This window comes from Lotus japonicus, chromosome 4 (assembly GCF_012489685.1).
Source record: "Lotus japonicus ecotype B-129 chromosome 4, LjGifu_v1.2".
NCBI lineage: Eukaryota > Viridiplantae > Streptophyta > Magnoliopsida > Fabales > Fabaceae > Lotus > Lotus japonicus.
This window is the reverse complement of record NC_080044.1, coordinates 63,458,265-63,476,744: the sequence shown is the minus strand read 5'-3', so window position 1 is coordinate 63,476,744 and position 18,480 is coordinate 63,458,265. Positions and strand designations below refer to the sequence as shown.

The following is an 18,480-nucleotide window of genomic DNA, read 5'->3' as shown; positions in this document are numbered from 1 at the left end:
TATGCCGCCTGTAAGTTTGTAACTAAAATTTAAAACCATGACATTGCCAACATTGGATGAGGATGTTAGTTCATTGAAAATTCGTTGTTGGTAGCTTTTCCTGCACACAATCGTCTCAGCAATTGCACGTTTTCTTCATAAGGAATGCAATGCTTATCTCAAGTTTTGATCCCTTCAGTAGTGACAGAGAGTTTCTCAGCCGCCAAACGCAATAGAGAATAGAATAGACCAAGACAAACAATTACTGACGTGTCAAAAAACCAGATAAGTTTTGATCTGTCGAGACCTGATTCACCAGACAAGAAATCTACGTGTAAAACATAGCTGTACGTGCACATCAAATATCCATTGTTGAAACTTGAAACATGAAACTTCTAACACATGCAACAGAAAATTTCAGAGTCTTCTCTTCTCACCAAGTCCCTATAAATATATAGATATCTCTATCCAATCCATAATTAATATTCTTGATACAATTAAGCCTGTTTTTGTTTGCACCGCCATAACCTTCAGAACCTGATTCTCTTTTTGTTTTCTTCTTCATTGTTCTGCCTGTTTGTCAGAAGGACCTAATGGCCAATCCCCTGCAACTCAAGTCATTGAATCATATCTCATTGGTGTGTGGATCAGTGGAAAAATCTGTTGATTTTTATGTAAACGTTCTTGGGTTCATTCCAATTAAGAGGCCTAGCTCATTAGACTTCAATGGTGCATGGTATGTTTGATCATTTGAAACATGATTGTATACATCATTGCCAAAATTCGTGAGAGCCTCAATTACATTTAGTCAAACACAATTTGCAATTTTAATTGAATGCTATTTTGGTTAATTTGATTTATGATTCTTTGTAGGTTATTCAATTATGGCATTGGCATACACCTCCTCCAATCAAATGACCCTGAAGGCATGCCCAAGCATGCTCATATTAATCCAAAGGACAACCACATCTCTTTCCAAGTATCTTTCTCACTTTGTCTCTTGATGTTCCAAGTCCGTTTGAATACACAGTCAGCTGAAAGTATAAAATAGAAAAGTAACATATCATGAGATACTTGTGGGGAACAGAAAAGTGTCTCAAAATGTTTATTTTTCCATAAATAAACCCCGGGATGTGTTATTTTTCTATTTTCATACTTTCGGTATCCAGACTCCCAGTGTAGATCATTTATATATAATGCGTACTTATGTAAATGAAACTATTTGTTTTTTTTGTGTATAGTGTGAAAATATAGCAGCAGTGGAGAATAAACTGCAGCAATTGAAGATAGAGTATGTGAAGAGCAAAGTAGAGGAAAGCGGAATCTATGTTGATCAGTTATTCTTCCATGACCCAGATGGCTCCATGATTGAAATCTGCAACTGTGACAGCATCCCAGTAGTGCCTTTATCAGAGGATAAAGTATGGTCTTGCTCGCGTTTCAATTGCAATATTCAAAATCAACATCACCAGCACCAGATTCAACAAATGATCCCAATGTAGTTTGTAATTAACAAGTGGTGGTGACTAGCCCTGACCACAATTCCCATCAATTCTTGTATAAAATTGTATAGTAATAAAATTTCTTGTGAAAAGTAAAATTAGCAGAAAACTTTCTCTCTTTAATTCAATTGGAAACGTGAGGTGATATATATAGATGATCCATTGCTATGATTCCACCAACAATGAAACAGAGGAAATGAAATGTTCTTCTAGAAATTGAACAATACACTCCTCTGATCTTCGCGTGATGGTGGTAGGCTGAATGCTCTAGTTGCGGTTGTGACCACCATGACAGAGCTCAACTAGGAACGGCGAGGTATACCTGCAAAAGGCACTCTGGTGCTTAATCCAACTTTTAGAATAGATAGAAAATCTTGTAGCCTAGATAAAACAATGAGTTGGTAAAATGAGTAATGTTTGAGTAAATAAACGATCAAACTTGTATCATGAATCATGATCACTATTTTTGTTATATGAGGTCTCTCTAAGAAGCTTGGATGAGATGATGATTATTTTTATTTTGTGATGCTTCATTTAATGCGTTGGCTAAATCCGCTCGGCAATGGGACGAGATGTTCCTTAGCTACTCGGCTAGGTGTTTATTTGGTTGTAAGACCTTTGGGCTAGCTGAGAAATATTGAGCCTTATGGCCAATTTGTGTCAATCTGAACATGAAGAAAAGAACAAAAAATAGCACTTCCGTTGCAAAAACCTACTACTAAACTTAACCACGCAGTATTATATTTATTGCAAAACTTACAGTCTTACATATGATAGAATTCGTGAAATCTGAATTGGCCGATAACATTCACACAAACTTGAATTAAAGTCATCATCTAATACTAATGACAAGCACTGTAGAGCATTTGTGAGTTGTAGACTGAGCACCGAGAAAGTAAAGAACTAGGAGCTCCCTTCAGTCCAAAACAACATGAAGTTCTAGTTAGATGTTTTGGGCTGCAAAGAGCTCCCATTTCTGCAACTTTCACTATTAGAAACTCAAATGAACGAGAGTGAGGAGGGTAAATGAGCTCATATATATATAAATTATGAACTCCGTTTCTCTTTGACTCAATTAATGAACAAAATAACGTAGTTCAGTTCAACTTCCTTTTCCTAGAAATCAGAAGATTATAAATGAAAGCTAACTACTCATTTATGACTGAAGTTGCCGTTACTAAGCACAAGGGGCATCCTTTTTGACAATTCGGGCTTTATTTTCCCTCATGGGAGACTTTAGCCACGCAAGGGCACCTAGCCAGGACAGAAAATGATTCATGACTTTGTTTGAGCCTCCTAACTGCCAAAGTAAAACTTAAATGCTTGATAGTAACTTCTTTTCTTTTTTGGAGATCAAATATATTGGATAATACAAAAGGCAACATACAATACTATGTGTATTATCAAACAAGTAGTAGTATGAATTAAAACACTTTAACAAGATTATCAATGTCATCAGTCATCTCTCTCAGAAAAATCTAGATTACATGCATACCTCTTTTTTACTTGTAATGATTACACATACACATGTATGCAGTATGGTTGGTTTTTTAAATTTAAATTTAAAATTATAAAAAATTGCCACTTGACACTAATTTTAAAAAAATTGTTAGTTATGCTTTGGTCAACTATACCATCGGATTGTGGCCTGATGCACTGATGCGCTTGAAAAATGTCTTGAATTTGATAAGAGTTAATGTTTCTCCTTGTGTTCAGTCTATGATTATTGATTAGGGATAGGATTGAATTCCTACCATGATGCCTTTATTAACCACATGATAGGAACTGCATTTGCTTTCTAACAAACATTAATGATTCTCTTTCCCCAGCCGTTTCAAGAATTTGAGTCTCCTTCTCTCTTTAAAATTTTGCCAGTAGATAGTTTTAGCTCCTTAATTAGCTGTAGCAAGATTTCAAAAGTGCCCCCTCTCCTCAAATAGATCTAGTTTATATAAATATTAACAACATCTCAAGTGATATGACTGTCTCCCGACTATTTGATCTAACGTAAATGATCAAGATTAAAACATAAAATTCCTCAAAATGTCTCAATTGTTGAAACATGGAACTTCTATGTTCTAACACACGCACAAGAAAAATAGCTGTGCGCATCAAATCCATTGTTGCAAACATTGGGGTACGCGATCCCATAACTTTTGAGGGAGAATTATCAATTATGAGATTCTTATGAAATGAAGGATAAGGTGGGATGATTGCAATCTAATATGTGAAAATTATCTTGTGTCATTTGTGTCTTGTGAGAGGTAAAGGGATAACCACTGAGAAAGGAAACTTCCCAATGTGGATCGCATGTGCACAACCTGGTCCCAATGGCTTAAGCTGAGAAATTTGAGGGAAGAGTTGTAATGATGCAGCCATTGGGGACTTTATCTCAGGTTTGGGAGACTTTCCGAGTAGATGGAGTCCTTATTCAGAATTAAGACAAAATTCCAATATGATCTTCTAGTCCGTAAAGAGGTGGCTTGAGGTAGGAATCCGACTCACTTGTTCCCAATACTTTCTTGAAGATGATTTGTGGCCCTTCATGTATATCATGTGTGGTGTTGATTGAAAGAGGTTAGGACTAGTACTTCAGCCTGAGTGTGATGTGATACAAAGTGGATTGTATCACATATCACAACACTGGCTTGGATTACTATATCGAAGCTGGACATGATGCATTCATGCACATTGATATATTTATCTTATTGTGATTGATTTATATTTTGTTTGTTGGTGTCCTACTCCCTTTTTAGTGCCGAGACATAGTTGATGATGCCAGTTTCTCTAGTGGCTCAATACACATTGATTTTGTGGTTCAAAGAAGATGGGAGGTGAACCCTTATGCAAGGTCGTGTACATATAGTGAAATGTGTCTGATAAGTAGTACTAGTTCTTGTCCCTCAAAGAGATGGACCTCTTATCATGTATACTTCTATAAAAGGGGTCTCTTCCCCACACACATGACTGTCTAGGAGCACCGCTGGCGTTCCCAACCAAGCTATTCCCGAGCTAGAGCAACAACCTCTAGGAAGGAAAAGGATCCAAAGGAAGGGAAGTCTAAGGAGGTAGAAGTGGAGGGATCATACTAGTATGCAAGGGACTCTAATTGTTATTTTGTTGGCTTAACTGCACTTTTGGTCCGTGAACTAACACAATAGTTTAATTTTGGTCCCATTTGTTTAAAACGAGCCGTTCTTGTCGATTTTTTTAGACAAAACTAGGGTGAAACTAAATCACCCGTAGAGAACCCCTTTTACCTAAGACTAAGAGTGGTCAATATAGTCTCACATAACACCAAAAGTGATTATACGTAGCCCACTAAATAGTAGTGTACCACTTGCACACATCTCACTTAGCGGTGATTTTTAACTTTCGTAAAGTTTTGTGACGGTAAAAAATTGCCGCAAAGGGGAATGTCTCCTGGTGGTTGTTACTAATTTGAGCGTGCTCAAAATCTTTTTCGTAAAACCAAACCAAATATTTGACTATTCTGTGCAAAAATCATTACTGCTGGCTTCACCTCCTTTGGTTCATGAACCCCCTGCAAATCCTCATCTCAGACCAACGAATCAAGTGGTCCACAGTCCACATAACAAATTCAGTTGTGGGGTAACAGCGTAGCCCATAGACTTATTCTGCACACAAAACAAAATTGGAAGTTTGGAAGGTATGTCATGATTTATGAATTTTGCAGCACTGTCTGGCTACTAAAATCACAATGCTGCCAAACCCATAAACATATTTTACTTCACAACTCACATGAAACGATTCATCTCATTTTAGCCCTAATCTTTTAATCTATATATCAGACATGTTTCTGTAATAATAACAAAGACAAAGAGCCGCAGAAGAATAGAAAGATTATTGTGCTGCTACAATAATGATAATCCTATTTTAAAGGGTTGTTCAAGTAGTCAAGTTGACCTGTAATTTCATTGCTCCATACATTGTAAGTTGTAACTAACAGTCTATTTTCATTTTTGTCTTGATGTTAATTTTTTATCAAGGGTTTGTTGATTAGAATTATCAATCTTGCAAATCATAGCTGTTGCAATATTGTTCACATATTTCTTCTTGTGGAAGCTTAGCTGCATCTGCACACTTGATGCTTGATAGTTTAATTGATAGCAGTGGGTGAACTATCTCAATCTTTTTTTGGTGTGACACAGGAGGCAGTGCATTCCGAGCCGATAACATCCACATCATGGTGGGACTAGCTCTCACATTGCTGTTTATTCCATAAACAAGTCTCTAACCTTACTTAAGGAGAATCAAACATCTATAACTTGAATCAACCATGAATTGGTCCAAAGTCACAACATCTGTTGTGTGGTGTGCTAGCTAGTGTCCCAAAACCTTACCACAAATTACCGAAGAGTTCGTCAATCTCTTTCTCATAAATGTTCACAAATGTCCTCCACGGGAGGCAATCCATTTTGACCTGATAACATCCACATTTTGGTAGAGTTAACTCTCCCAACAGGGTTATTTCCATAGACAAGTCCCGAACCTGAATCGAATATGTACGACTTGAATCAACTAACTTCGTAGGTTCAAAATCACAGCATCTGCCTATGCTGTGTGGTGTGCTAGCTAGTGTCCAAAAACCTTACCACAAATTACCAAAGAGTCGATCTCTTTCTCATAAATGTTCAACCAAACTTATTTCCTGGTCCTTATTGATTGTTGGTTAACCCCCAAAACGATATCAATCCAACAACGTGTAAGCATTCATGCTTGTTGCTAAAGACATGGGGAAAAATGTAGAAACTACAAAGTGGCAGATACAAGATAGTGACCATTTTATGGGGGTACCCAACAAATAGACGGTGGCAAGGGTAGGGGTCCGTGTATGCTGGCTGTCTAGAGGCATGCCACTGGGGGACAAAAATGCCCCAGAGACTAATCATTATTCGATTTTGAAGCATCAGACCAATATATATCAAATCTTATAGGTGAAATATATTAACACTCTCATTTGTTATTACATCCTTGATCACAGGCACAAACACATGGGTTTCCCTTTACAAATATGTCAACTTCTTCTCAATAAGCATTATTATAATAATTGCTCGAGATTCCAAAACATACCCTGTCAAACATTTATATATGTATGTATTTGCATTTCTCAATGCCTCATTAGTAGTTTCCATGTGGTGGTTCTAGTAATTGTTGTTCATTGATTCTCTAAAGAGTGTGCCTCAGAAATGGCTAACCAAGACAAGAGAGGGTTCATGTACATTTACAAAGTTGGCATTGGAAATGGAAACCAGAGAAACAAAGAGCTAGAGCATGCTGTGGAGAAGGAAAAGAAATCGAAGTCGCGAAGCTGGTTGCAAAGGATAAGAAATCCGACTCGAACATTGAATAATGTTGAAAAGAGTGGCAACAGAAACTTGGAAGTTGGAGGATTTGTTGAGGCGAGGAAATCAACATCTTGCTTAGAGTTAGGATTAAGAGGAGGATTTGTGGAGGGAAGAAAGTCAGTGTCAAGCATGATAGAGGCATCATCATCACCAGCTGTAAAAGGGATCATAGTTGAGGTAGGAAGAAAATCAGTGTCAAGCATGATAGAGGCATCATCTTCACCAGCTGTAAAAGGGATCATAGTTGAGGAAGGAAGAAAATCAGTGTCTCACATTGAAACAAAGTATGCTGCAGCAGAAAAAGCAAGAGGAGGATTTGATGAGGGAAGAAAATCAGTGTCTCAAATTGAAACATTTTCCTCTGTGGCTGCATATCTTCAGGTGAAGGTTTTGGTCTCAGACATGCCAAGCTTCATGCAAGTGCACGCCTTTCGTTGCGCTAGAAGGACACATGATAGCCAGGAAAAGTTTAGCAGCAAACACATAGCTCATAACATAAAGAAGGTATGTATAGGAGAATCTGAGTAGAGATATAATTTGATAATGCAATGCTAATTACATAGTTTCCTAATTGGGTATCACTTATATTTCATAATCTAGTATAGATACAGTTTCTCTTGTAGTATGCTTTAATTTGACCTCACCATTGATGACCCTTGAATTAAGGTATTGGTTAATTTCACTCAATATAAAACTTCTGCCGCCATTTTCTCTATAGCTCCCTACTGCAAGTACTTAGCCTTGATTCTTAAGTTAAATGATTTAGATTGGTTAGTAAAAAGTTAAACTGGTCAAAAGTTGTAAACACTTGTCAGTTTGCTGCATAGGCAGCAGAGAATACGAGTTCAATTTCACTTCATCAAAATTCCCTTTAATATGGTGTTGTAGGGGTATGGAGTTAGGTGTTAGAATTATTAGTTCAGTAGATTGAGATGCAAAAGCCAGGAATGCTATTGAGAATATTTTTGGTTTTTCTTTTTGGAAGTTTGCTTCTTTGGATGATTGAGATATGTTCTATGAACCCCACAGAAGATTTAATGGTGAAAGGTGACTAGACGAAACCTTGTGTTGAGACTTTCATTCTCTCTTCCTTTCTGTGTTTATTGGATAGAATAATTGAAGATGGTCCAATACAATATTTATATCACTGATCTAGCAAACACCTATGAATGGATCTTATGATCTTGACCATTCAGAAGCTAATCTGATCAAATCTGAATCTGAATTACAAAATTCCCCAACACCCCATGTGTTCAACCCCCATGCCCCAAATGTTGTAGCTAATCATGCATCTATTGATCTCAGAAAAAAAATGCATCCAATTAATGATATAATAATATTAGTTATCAGGTAGAGTCTCAAGTCCATGTGCACAGCAGAATTAAATAATTAAACAGGGTTTCTTCATTTATGTGTTTGGTCAGCAAGATTTATAAAATATATTGCATACTTGTATACATAGTAGAAAATCTCCCTAAAGCTAAAATTATGGTGGAAAAAAACAAAAATTAAAGCAACTTGCTTTTACCCACCATGATTTTGCCACACTGTAATTTTATGTCATGTATTTGAATATGCACATACAATTTCTCTTTTTCCAAAATAAAAATGTTTTGGTAAATTCATTTGATTACAAATTTACATGTTATGTTCATGTGCAGGAGTTTGATAAAGCCTATGGTCCGGTTTGGCATTGCATTGTAGGCTCAGGTTTTGGTTCTTTTGTGACACATTCAAGGGGGTGTTTTCTTTATTTTTCAATGGAAAATCTATACATTCTACTGTTCAAGACCAAAGTTAAGAAGGCGGTGGATTGAGGTACATAATATATATTATCATATATAGAGAGATATAGCAACGACTTTTCATGCTGGCAAAGTTTGTATTCAGATGTTTGTTTGTACATGAAAATTTAAATATAATCAAAGTTTCATTCATACAAATTGATTCTCTTTTGGTTTTGCTTCCTTGTTTTTTCCCTCAGATGTGTCAAATTAGTAATAGTATAAAATCTGAAAGCTTATAAAATTGGGTTTCATTTTCTTATGGACCGGGAATCTGAGCACAGCTCATTTGGTTTATAATTCAGTCATGATAACAAGAGATATCTCATCGAATTTTTTATTAATTTAGAACACATTTTTCTTCTACTCATTTTTCTTCTGTTCCCATTCACCGTCGCCGCTAGAATCCTCCTGTGAACCCACCACTTATCTCGCCTTGGCCAAATTAGCCCATTCAAGGCAAGCCCAACCCATCAGCTCATTCACGCATTACAAGAGAAGACTCGTTTTACCCACGCGCTTCCCAACTTTGCCACATGCGGCGTCGTCTGTAGGTTGATCTATGACCAGTAACACCATCCTTTAACTTGCCTCGGTGCTCATGTGGAGGGGGTTTCGCTGGTGATGGTGGTGTTGGGTGGGAGTGGGATGAGAAGAAGGAAGAAGAAGATGAAGGGAATTATTGGTGCCTGAGTTTTGAAGATGAAGATAATGGTTAAATTTCTATGTTTAGGAGGGTTTTAAATTAATCAATTTATTTCCTTTTTTTAAAAAAATTTATAACACTTGGCCTCATTAATCCCATGTGGCAATGTCACATGGGCAATCGGAGCTCCGGCGTTGACCTAGAGCTTCGGAGGGATGAAAACCAAATATTTTGGCAAATGTTAGGGACTAAAACCCACCTTTGCTCCGGCGAGGAACGAAAACCAAGCATTTTGTAAAGGATAGGGACGAAAAACTTATTTAAGCCTTTAAAAAATTAAAATTAAGAATAATTTACCATACATGTTAGGTGTCATGTTTTAAGATATAGAAATATCAAATATATACCCAAATTTTCCGGAGTCGAGGGGGTGGCATTTTTATAATTCCACCATTGTAGTGTCCTTTTCAATGTTTGTGTCATGTGGATTTTAGTTGTTTTTGGCATGCCCGTGTTGGTTGCTAAATGTACGTTTTGTTGTTCCGTTTTTGCCTTTTATAAGCTAAAACCAATTCAATTAGGTTACGTTAAGAAAAGTGAAGATACAAATTCAGCATTATAGGAATGCCTTCCTTTTCGTTTTTCCCCATATAGGATGTAACCACCTTCATATGTTTTAGTTTTAAATCTTTCCTTCTAGTTTGAAACACCTAATCACAAAGAAAATGATTTTCTCAGTCAATGATAACTACAGAACTACTACTACCTATCGTGTAAAGAGGGACTAAAATCACTCATATACCAAACTAATGGGACTTAAATTAAGCGTAAAAAGCTAAATGGGCCTAAAGTATTCATACACTATACTAGAAAAATAAAAAAATGCAACTAAGTCTTATTTTGTTTTCAATTTCAAAAAAAAAAAAGTCTTAGTGTATGATCATTTACCATATTTAAATAGCTCACTCGAATTGGATAATTTAAGAGCCACAAAAGATTGCATGAAGTGATAAGTTTAAATCTTTACCACACAATGTTAAAGAGGAAGTAGAATTAATCATCTGAATTAAACATGTGCAAAGTGCCCTTTGGTGGACGTTTCTCCAAGAACCACCACACACAGAGCGTCTTGTCTTGTTTGTGTTAGGCGATTAGTTTAAGGTTGGTTGGTTGCTTTTACCACTAAGTGCTACAAAATAACAAATTGTACATTCAGTGTGTGTTTAGTTTCACAACTTTTAGCTTTTAATTAGAAGCGTGATTCTGCAGTAAGTTGAGCAGAGAAACAAACATTATCAAAGCATGTCATTTTTAGATCCCCAATCAAAATCTGAACGAATTAAAAGAGCCCTGGTTGGTTCGGTTCAAATTTTACATTTTATACTTGGAACTCAAAGTGAATCGAACCAATAATAATCAGGTTGGTTAGGATCGGGTATGAATATTCCCAAATAAGAAAAAATTCTAGAATTCATATAATTTTGGTGGTAATTCGAACAGAAGATGCATAGGGTGGCACAATGGTGGCGTTGGCTAGAGGAGAATAGACCAAATCAAATGCATAATAAAACAAAACCTAAAATCACAAAGATTGGCTTGGCTAAGGGAAAGAGAAGAGAAGAGAAGAGAGTACCTACCTCTGCGATGGTGGAACTGACTCGAAGAACAAGAACAGAGGGCAAGCGGTGAGAGGACAAATGCTACGACGGTTGGAGGTGGTGCGGAAGGAGGCGACGACTGATTAGATCTTTGAGGTGAGAGATGAGACAGCTTCGCATCGCAAGTGTGAGAGAAAATTATTTTCGAACCCATAACATTAACCAAACCCCTAGTTTTGATTTCACCCGCGAGCCCAGCCCAGCCCAACCCGTTCTTTTGGCTGAGTCGGGTCTGGTCAACTAGATTGGTCGCGTCGACCCGACCAAGTAATAGTTCATGCTTTTCTTTTTTTAACATGATCAAATATCAAAGCACAAGAACTAGTCCTCATACTCATAGTCCATTCAATTGTATTTAACTAACTCATCACACTATCAATTTTTGGTTCAACAACAACATAAACCTCATATCCTTCTATTTTTTCTTTGGCCTATACTTTTGATATCAAATACTGCAGTAACTATCCTTCTATTTTTTCTTTGGCCTATACTTTTGATATCAAATACTGCAGTAACTACTAACTTCCTTCCTTGTCCTCAATTATGCCTCCCAATAAAATTAACTTTGTGCATTCAAAGTCATATCTGAATAAGAGAAAGATAAAATCCTTGACTCAATTGACAATATTTCACCATGAAACAAGGATGAACATAGAAACCACTGAGATTTTTATGTTCTGGGAACTGTAAGAAACCCTGTTATGATATGATGAAATTTGGACAAGCTTATCACACACATAAAGAAAGAAAAACACCCATATATGTCCTAGGAATTTACAAATAACAATCCCAAATCAAAAACACAAAATTGAAACAATCAAGGATACAAAACATGTTCATGAAAGACTAGTATTCATATTGGAAAATTTCAACAAATTAAGAAGCACCATCATCACCTTCACCTTCGTTTCTTTGACTTGGTATTGGCTTTACGCGTTCCAGCTCCGCCGCCACCAGCTGGCTTCTGTTTCCCACCAAAGAAACAACAAGCTGCTACCTTCGGAGAAGGTGGGTCCTCCAACGGCGGAGCAACGTTGACCGTCCGATATGGGCCAGCTGAAGCTGATCCTGATCTGCTCCTCTGCAGACCCTGTCTCTGTTCTCTGGCACCACCTCCTCCTTCATTCTCTTGTTGGTTTTGGCTCTGGTCGGTGATTCCAGAGAGGAACTTGTCATCCCACACCAACCCAGAAGACCCACTTCTTCTGAATGATGAGACTGATTTCTGCAGACCCTCAGCCATCTTCCCTCTTGTTTCTCTCTCTATCTTTCTATGTGATGATGGTTGAATTTGAAGGGAAATTGTGAACAACAACTAACAACTATTGGAAAATGATGATGTTGATGACTTTTGATTATTGGAGAGATAATGAGGTGGGAGAAAATGACAAATAAGGATATATAAACAAGAAAAACCACTAGGGGAATCTAAATGCTAGGTTTGGCCTTATGTTAATCTGTTATACTAGTTGCTTATAGTTGTTGCCAATCTTAGCATTAATTAGACATTAACTTCTTTTGACTTCAATGCTAGCTTTGACTCACTACTGGATGCATTTCTCATTTACTCCAATTCTTTTAACATTGTGAGACTCTGGGGCTTAACCACTCTGTTGTCATGTTTAGTCATTTATAGCATCTCTTGTTGTTCAGCTTCTTTCTCTCATAATCAATTTATCTGCAAGGTTAGATACACGGGAAAACAACGCTGAGTTAAAATCACAGTGGACAGGAGTAGCTTTTTTTAACTTTTTAGGGTTGTCGATCATGATTTTAACTTTACCGTAGTTTTTCACCGTTTATTCAAACATGTATATCATGCTTGGATCCACTTCTATTTCATCAAAATAAATTCTAAAACTCAAAAAGAACAAAAAACTACTCATAGAATCTTCTCCCCGAAATTGATACTAATTTCAAAACCAATTGTAGGAGTTTTCAAAGATACATGTACGTAGACATGTAGAAGTTCATCTCATCACAAATGCATGCTTCTGTTGATATAAATTTTGGCTTTAACATCAAATTTTAGAATGACAAACATGCTATTACAAGGATTGTATTTTTGTTCCTCTGGCTTTGACTTTCCACCCTATGATCCTTAGTTCCTTATTGAATTCCATGACTCTCCCACAGATGGACATGTGGGTATGAAGAAACATTGGCACATGTCTCTATTAGACAATTACTTTATACTAGCCCACCATATGCTTGTGACTTTGTCACTAAAGGCCAAGTTTGTTACCAAATCAAGCATTTAATAGAGTTCCACAAGGCTTATTACAGGCACCGATTCAATCTCATTAGACTTCATTGCCAACTTGCCTGTTTCTTCAGAAAAATTTGTCATTCTACTTGTGGTGGATACTGGACCATTTTTATGCTCTTGGTTCTACATTTATTGATCCTGCTGTTGCTGAGTTTTTTTCATGTAGGGAAATCTCTTCTGTTATGAAATTTTATGTTTGTATGGTCCTTTTGAGATCTGTTATGACATTGGTCCCAGTAGATTATAAGCTGGAATTTCCTCCATCCATCCACATGTACCCCATAAATTTTTCATGTTTCTTTTCTTGAGTGTTGTATGAGAAATCATCACTCCCACCATGTTCCTTTGCCTGCTGACTTTAATTATTGTGCTTAACCATTGATGGAACTTCATCTGTCTTAGATACTTGCACTACTTTGAGCAAAGGACTCGTCCTCTCTCTTACCGGCCCCTTCCTTCTCTCCTTCTGCTCCCTTACTTTTTCTAATCATGTTTCTTAGTTGCTAAGCTGCAATACACCCACATATTGTCAGAGGGACAATTAATTAAGCAAGTCCTTTTGAAATTAAAGCATTGTTAGAAATGTAAATCAAGCATAAGTATGAAAGGGGTTCCCACCATCCAGAAGTGTTCACACCCATGACCCACCGGCGTCCAGAAAGGCGGCTGCCAAAGTCAAGGTGGTTGAACCACCCCACCTATCTTGGACTCTTGCAGTCAGGATTCCTATAAGAGGCAAGCATGGGTGAAGGGTTCAAGTGTGCACCAGAACATGTGCTCAGCCAAGAGAGCTGAGCTGAGCTCCATAAGGGCCTCGACACCTAAGGAACTCATATAAAAGCATTGACTAGTGAGTAGAAGGAACTCAAAGTATATGGTTCAAGGTTAAACCATTAGAATTAAATGTACGAGAGGAAAAAAAAAGTCAAAAATGTTAGGAGAAGACCCTGTCTTTGATTCTAACGGTAATCAATGGGACGATAATATGGGAATAAACTAATAATAACATTGACCAATAGAAGAACATGTGTAAACATCTTAACAAATGTTTGTCCAATAAGCTTTATCAGATTAAATAAGCTTAAATTAACAACTAGATATGTTAAAAGTTATTTTTGCAAAATGTGGTTTTCAGGTTATATAAACATGGTTATTTTTAAAATTTATGTGAAGCAAAGACTATTTTTCAATGAATTATAATAACTTGTCAAATAGCTTCTCAAAACAATTAACTTTTTTTCACATTCTAAAAATTTTCGAAAATATAAACAGACTAAAAATCACATTCATTTTTTTCAAAATAAGCGGCTTTTTAATTAATCAAATACCTACTTATGTTTTTGTTATAAAAAATAGCTAAATAAATTTTAGAGAAGTTCTTCCAATCACTCATTAGTATTATCTATTTAAAAGTAGAGCTCTACGAGAAAAACGAGTAGGCCAAAATCACAAAGTTCACGCATATCAGTAACCCACTCTTAGGTCCGAATAACTACAGAAGATACCTCTTCTAGTCAAAACACTTGTTATCTACTATCTATTATCTCCACCACATGCCTTAACAACCTTCCACTCACAAAAATGGAAAAAACATCAGGTATTGCCATCTCTCACTCAACCCGTGGTCCTTTTGCCCTTGACAATTTCACTCAGAGGTTCTGGATTCTCAAAACCAGATGATGTGCTTTCACAATGCAAACTTCCTTCAGCCTTCTTCATCTTCTCTTCTTTAATTTCTGCAAGAGTCTTAGGTCCTGAAAATGCAGTGGATTCCTGAACAAATCTCCTTCGCTTTGAAGCTGGTTTCTTGGATACTTTAGATGAAGGAAACTGCTGCTTTTCTCTATAGTGCTTTCTTGGCCTATGTTGCTGGGAATGCCTAAATGCCCCATGCTTGTTAGCAATTGAAAGAGCTTCAACCTGTCCAGTCGAGTCTATAGTGCTAAATCCCAATTCTGATGTCAACCTTCTACTTAGCCGCTGATGAATGCTACGCCTTTGATGCCTTTCCTGGTTTTGAAACATCAAAGGTGATTCATCCCTTCTTAAGAAATCTGTACCAGGAGGACCATTAATCTCCCTACGTCCCCTCAGATGATCACGCAGATCTAAGCTCTTGTCACAAGCAGCCATCTCATCCGAAATATGAATCCTTTTCCTGGAAAATATGGAATCCAAGATTATCTCTCTGGTGTAAGCATGGTTTTTTCCACCATTAGCATACATAAAATCTCTATCGAAGCATCTGTAAACATCATTTGTTCCTTGTTCATACAGAATATCATCGTCCGGGCACATAGTATCATACTCAGCTGGATCTTTAAATTCATACCCTGAGTATTGCTCATTCAGTTCCTGGTCATCCATATCAAGCACTGGTAAATATTCAGAATCATCCTCATAACCCAAGATCTCTGATTCATCCTGAACAAGAACATCAAATCCAGGGGACGATTCCCACCGCTCCTCAGGCTCTATGTGACTATTCACTTGTTCCTCTGAACTCTCTTCAGTGTGTAAATCAGATGTTTTACGAACAAAGCCATCATCTGGAAGCAGAGAGTCTGAACCAGTCACTGAAGCTGCTTTGCAGTCTAAAGCAGATAGCTCCAGGCAATCACCTTTTTGTCCTACATTTTCGGGTAATGGTAGCTGAGGATCTTCCTTAGGCTGAAGTTTAAAATCAGAAGAAGCTTTTGAGGCAGTTAAAGATTGGTCAACATGTGTTTCACTTGGTGTTGATGCTACACCTGTTTTATTTCCTGATGAAGTTTTATTTTCTAGTTTGAGTGTACTAGTAGTGCTGCCATTGTCATTCTTCACAGGCTTTGCACTAAGAAAGCTATCATCGGGCCCGTGCAAAAATGAGCATCTGTCACCTTTGTTGCAAAATCCATTGTAGAAATAATAACAGGGAACCATTGTTTTGTATGGAGGCAATGAAGATTTTGCGGGTTCAGATGGCCCTCCAGTATGCCCATCCAATGGCTGACAAAATTTAAAAATTAGATGAAAATGACAAGAGGTAACACCTGAGCTAACAGATTAATATTAAACAGGAGCAAGTGCAGTAATAGATGTCTTTTTTTCAGTGGGGGGGGGGGGGTGAAAGAGATATGAGTACCAAAAGAATTTCACTGTATATTATGCATGCAGTAAACTCAAAGTGCCAGATCATACATTTGATATTTTCAATCATCAAATCTATTCAACCAAGTAAAATCAATTAAGGAACCCAAATCATCAAGACAGACTACAAGGTGACAACAGTTCCAAATAATTTAGCACGACAAGTCGACAAGGAACAAACTATGCGAGACACTATTTTGTTCCATTCCCAGGTGAACAATGGGTATAACTCAAAACGTTTAGAAGAACACAATCATTATACTAAACATGGAGACGATGTATGATTTTGTGTCTCTCACTTTGATATTTTAATAAACATTACGAAGTGTGTTCAGAGCACGGAATTTTTTTATATTACTCAGCAAACAAAAACATAAATGCACCATAACACAACATTGCATCTTTGATCTACAATGTTGCATCATTATACCCTACTTACAGAGCAAAACATCTCTTCCCATGCTCAGCTGGAATATGGGTATAATAACTCAAGATTTTAGAAAATTCGGTGCAACCTTCTAAACTCCGGGGACCTTCAGTTTGATCTTTTAAGAAACATTACAGACGTGAAGACCTAAAAATTTCATACTCTCTATTATAAATATGTCACTTTACCTTTGAACAAGCAGCACTGACTACTTTCAGAGTAAGAAACACAATGCTTGAGCTGACTGCTGTTACAAGCCAGCTTTTAGCCATGTTGCAATTTCAGTGTTTAACATATCCATTATTCAGCATATCTTCGAGAAATGGTTAATAATACATTAAATCAAAACAAAAACAACGATTCAACCACACGAACCTAGCAGACCCAAACATATCAGGAAAAATTGCAAATCAAGTTATAAAACAATATCACAGGTTCATGCATTGCACTTCACATAAGCTAGAAATTGAAGATCAAACAAAAATGCAAATGCAAGTGAAACCCAAAGAGAAGTGAAATGAAGAACTCACAGGGTGTCTAAAAGCACAAGTTGGGTTAAGGCAGCTTCCAGATAACCAGTACCAGCAATCTCTCGGGTTAAGCCTCGCAACCTCGTTATGCCGATACTCACATTCAGCCCCCTGAGAAAATCAAATCAATAAACAGTGAGAAATGCATCAATCTCAAACTAGAAACATCAACAAGACTAATCATTATTCAACAATTACAACAACAACAACAACAACAACAACAACAACAACAACAACAACAACAACAACAACAACAAAAAAGTCACATTATAAATCCCAGAATAGCAAGCATTGTGCAATTCAAGCACTGGAAACAAACATGGATACAGATACGAAATCGAATCGGAAACTGGCGTTCACGAGAATCGAAGTGAAATGTAGGGTTACAGAAAGTGCATGGAAGCAGAGAGAATCAATCGCAAACACATGCATCGCAATTCGCAACCGAATCAGAGAATGCAGAAATTGAAGGAACGATTTACGAAGAATGAATTCACCTTCTTGCAAGTGAGGGGTGAAGCCAAGAAATAGACGCAATCGGTGTTGCGTTTGAGCAAATCTTCATCCATTGTGCGAGGACGGTGATGGTGATGATGATGATGGATGAATGAATGGGGTTTTCAGAGAAGAAGAAGAGGGTATTTCATTTGATTTCCATTGATCTTCGATTTCGTTGTTTTCTTCTTACATGCAGATGATGATGATGCAGCATGTGAATGAATGATGTATGTATGTGATGTTGTCAATCAGATGACGATGGCATTGCAAGCGACAATGACAGAATGAGAATTCAGAAAACAAGAATGGTTTGTTTGGGCTGGGATTGGGCTTATTATCCAAAGTCATTCAAAATTGGGCTGAAGTCTTCATTCATTCAGGGTTCAAATTTTGGAGAGAAAAATGAATTGAATGATTATGAGTATTATGTAGTTGAATTTGTTTGAAAAGTAAATTTTTGACCTATCTCAAGTGGTAAGAGATGGGGGACATGTGACTTGGGGAGGAAAAGGTTCATAGATCAATCATTGAATGGTGCAATTTAAATTTCCGATGTAAAAATAAAAAAGTAAATCTTTTGAATCCAATTGTAATGATAATCAACAATTGAATGAATTGATTGCATGATGCCTAAAATAGAATAGCAATTTACCTAATAGGTTTCGGTCGTAGTGGTTAAAATTGTCTAT

General features: G+C 37.0%; 4 protein-coding genes across 4 annotated transcripts; 2 read left to right on the top strand and 2 right to left on the bottom strand.

Annotated features, from left to right (window-relative positions):
* The first annotated feature begins 416 nt into the window (after window positions 1-416).
* On the top strand, window positions 417-1,590 carry LOC130713543 (glyoxylase I 4-like). Its single transcript, XM_057563313.1, has 3 exons — window positions 417-715; window positions 853-958; window positions 1,221-1,590. The coding sequence occupies exons 1-3, from the start codon at window positions 573-575 to the stop codon at window positions 1,479-1,481; spliced, it is 510 nt and encodes a 169-aa protein (XP_057419296.1). The 5' UTR covers window positions 417-572; the 3' UTR covers window positions 1,482-1,590.
* Window positions 1,591-6,215: 4,625 nt separating this feature from the next.
* LOC130715772 (uncharacterized) lies at window positions 6,216-8,826 on the top strand. Its single transcript, XM_057565891.1, has 2 exons — window positions 6,216-7,354; window positions 8,512-8,826. Exons 1-2 carry the CDS (start codon window positions 6,692-6,694, stop codon window positions 8,665-8,667), a joined length of 819 nt encoding a protein of 272 aa, XP_057421874.1. The 5' UTR covers window positions 6,216-6,691; the 3' UTR covers window positions 8,668-8,826.
* Window positions 8,827-11,623: 2,797 nt separating this feature from the next.
* Window positions 11,624-12,367, bottom strand: LOC130715180 (MAPK kinase substrate protein At1g80180). The gene has a single exon (XM_057565252.1). It carries the CDS (start codon window positions 12,179-12,181, stop codon window positions 11,837-11,839), a length of 345 nt encoding a protein of 114 aa, XP_057421235.1. The 5' UTR covers window positions 12,182-12,367; the 3' UTR covers window positions 11,624-11,836.
* Window positions 12,368-14,583: 2,216 nt separating this feature from the next.
* LOC130714170 (zinc finger CCCH domain-containing protein 34-like) lies at window positions 14,584-18,075 on the bottom strand. Its single transcript, XM_057564064.1, has 3 exons — window positions 17,791-18,075; window positions 17,294-17,404; window positions 14,584-16,195 (listed from the first exon to the last, which is right to left on the bottom strand). Exons 1-3 carry the CDS (start codon window positions 17,860-17,862, stop codon window positions 14,822-14,824), a joined length of 1,557 nt encoding a protein of 518 aa, XP_057420047.1. The 5' UTR covers window positions 17,863-18,075; the 3' UTR covers window positions 14,584-14,821.
* Between the last annotated feature and the right edge of the window lie 405 nt (window positions 18,076-18,480).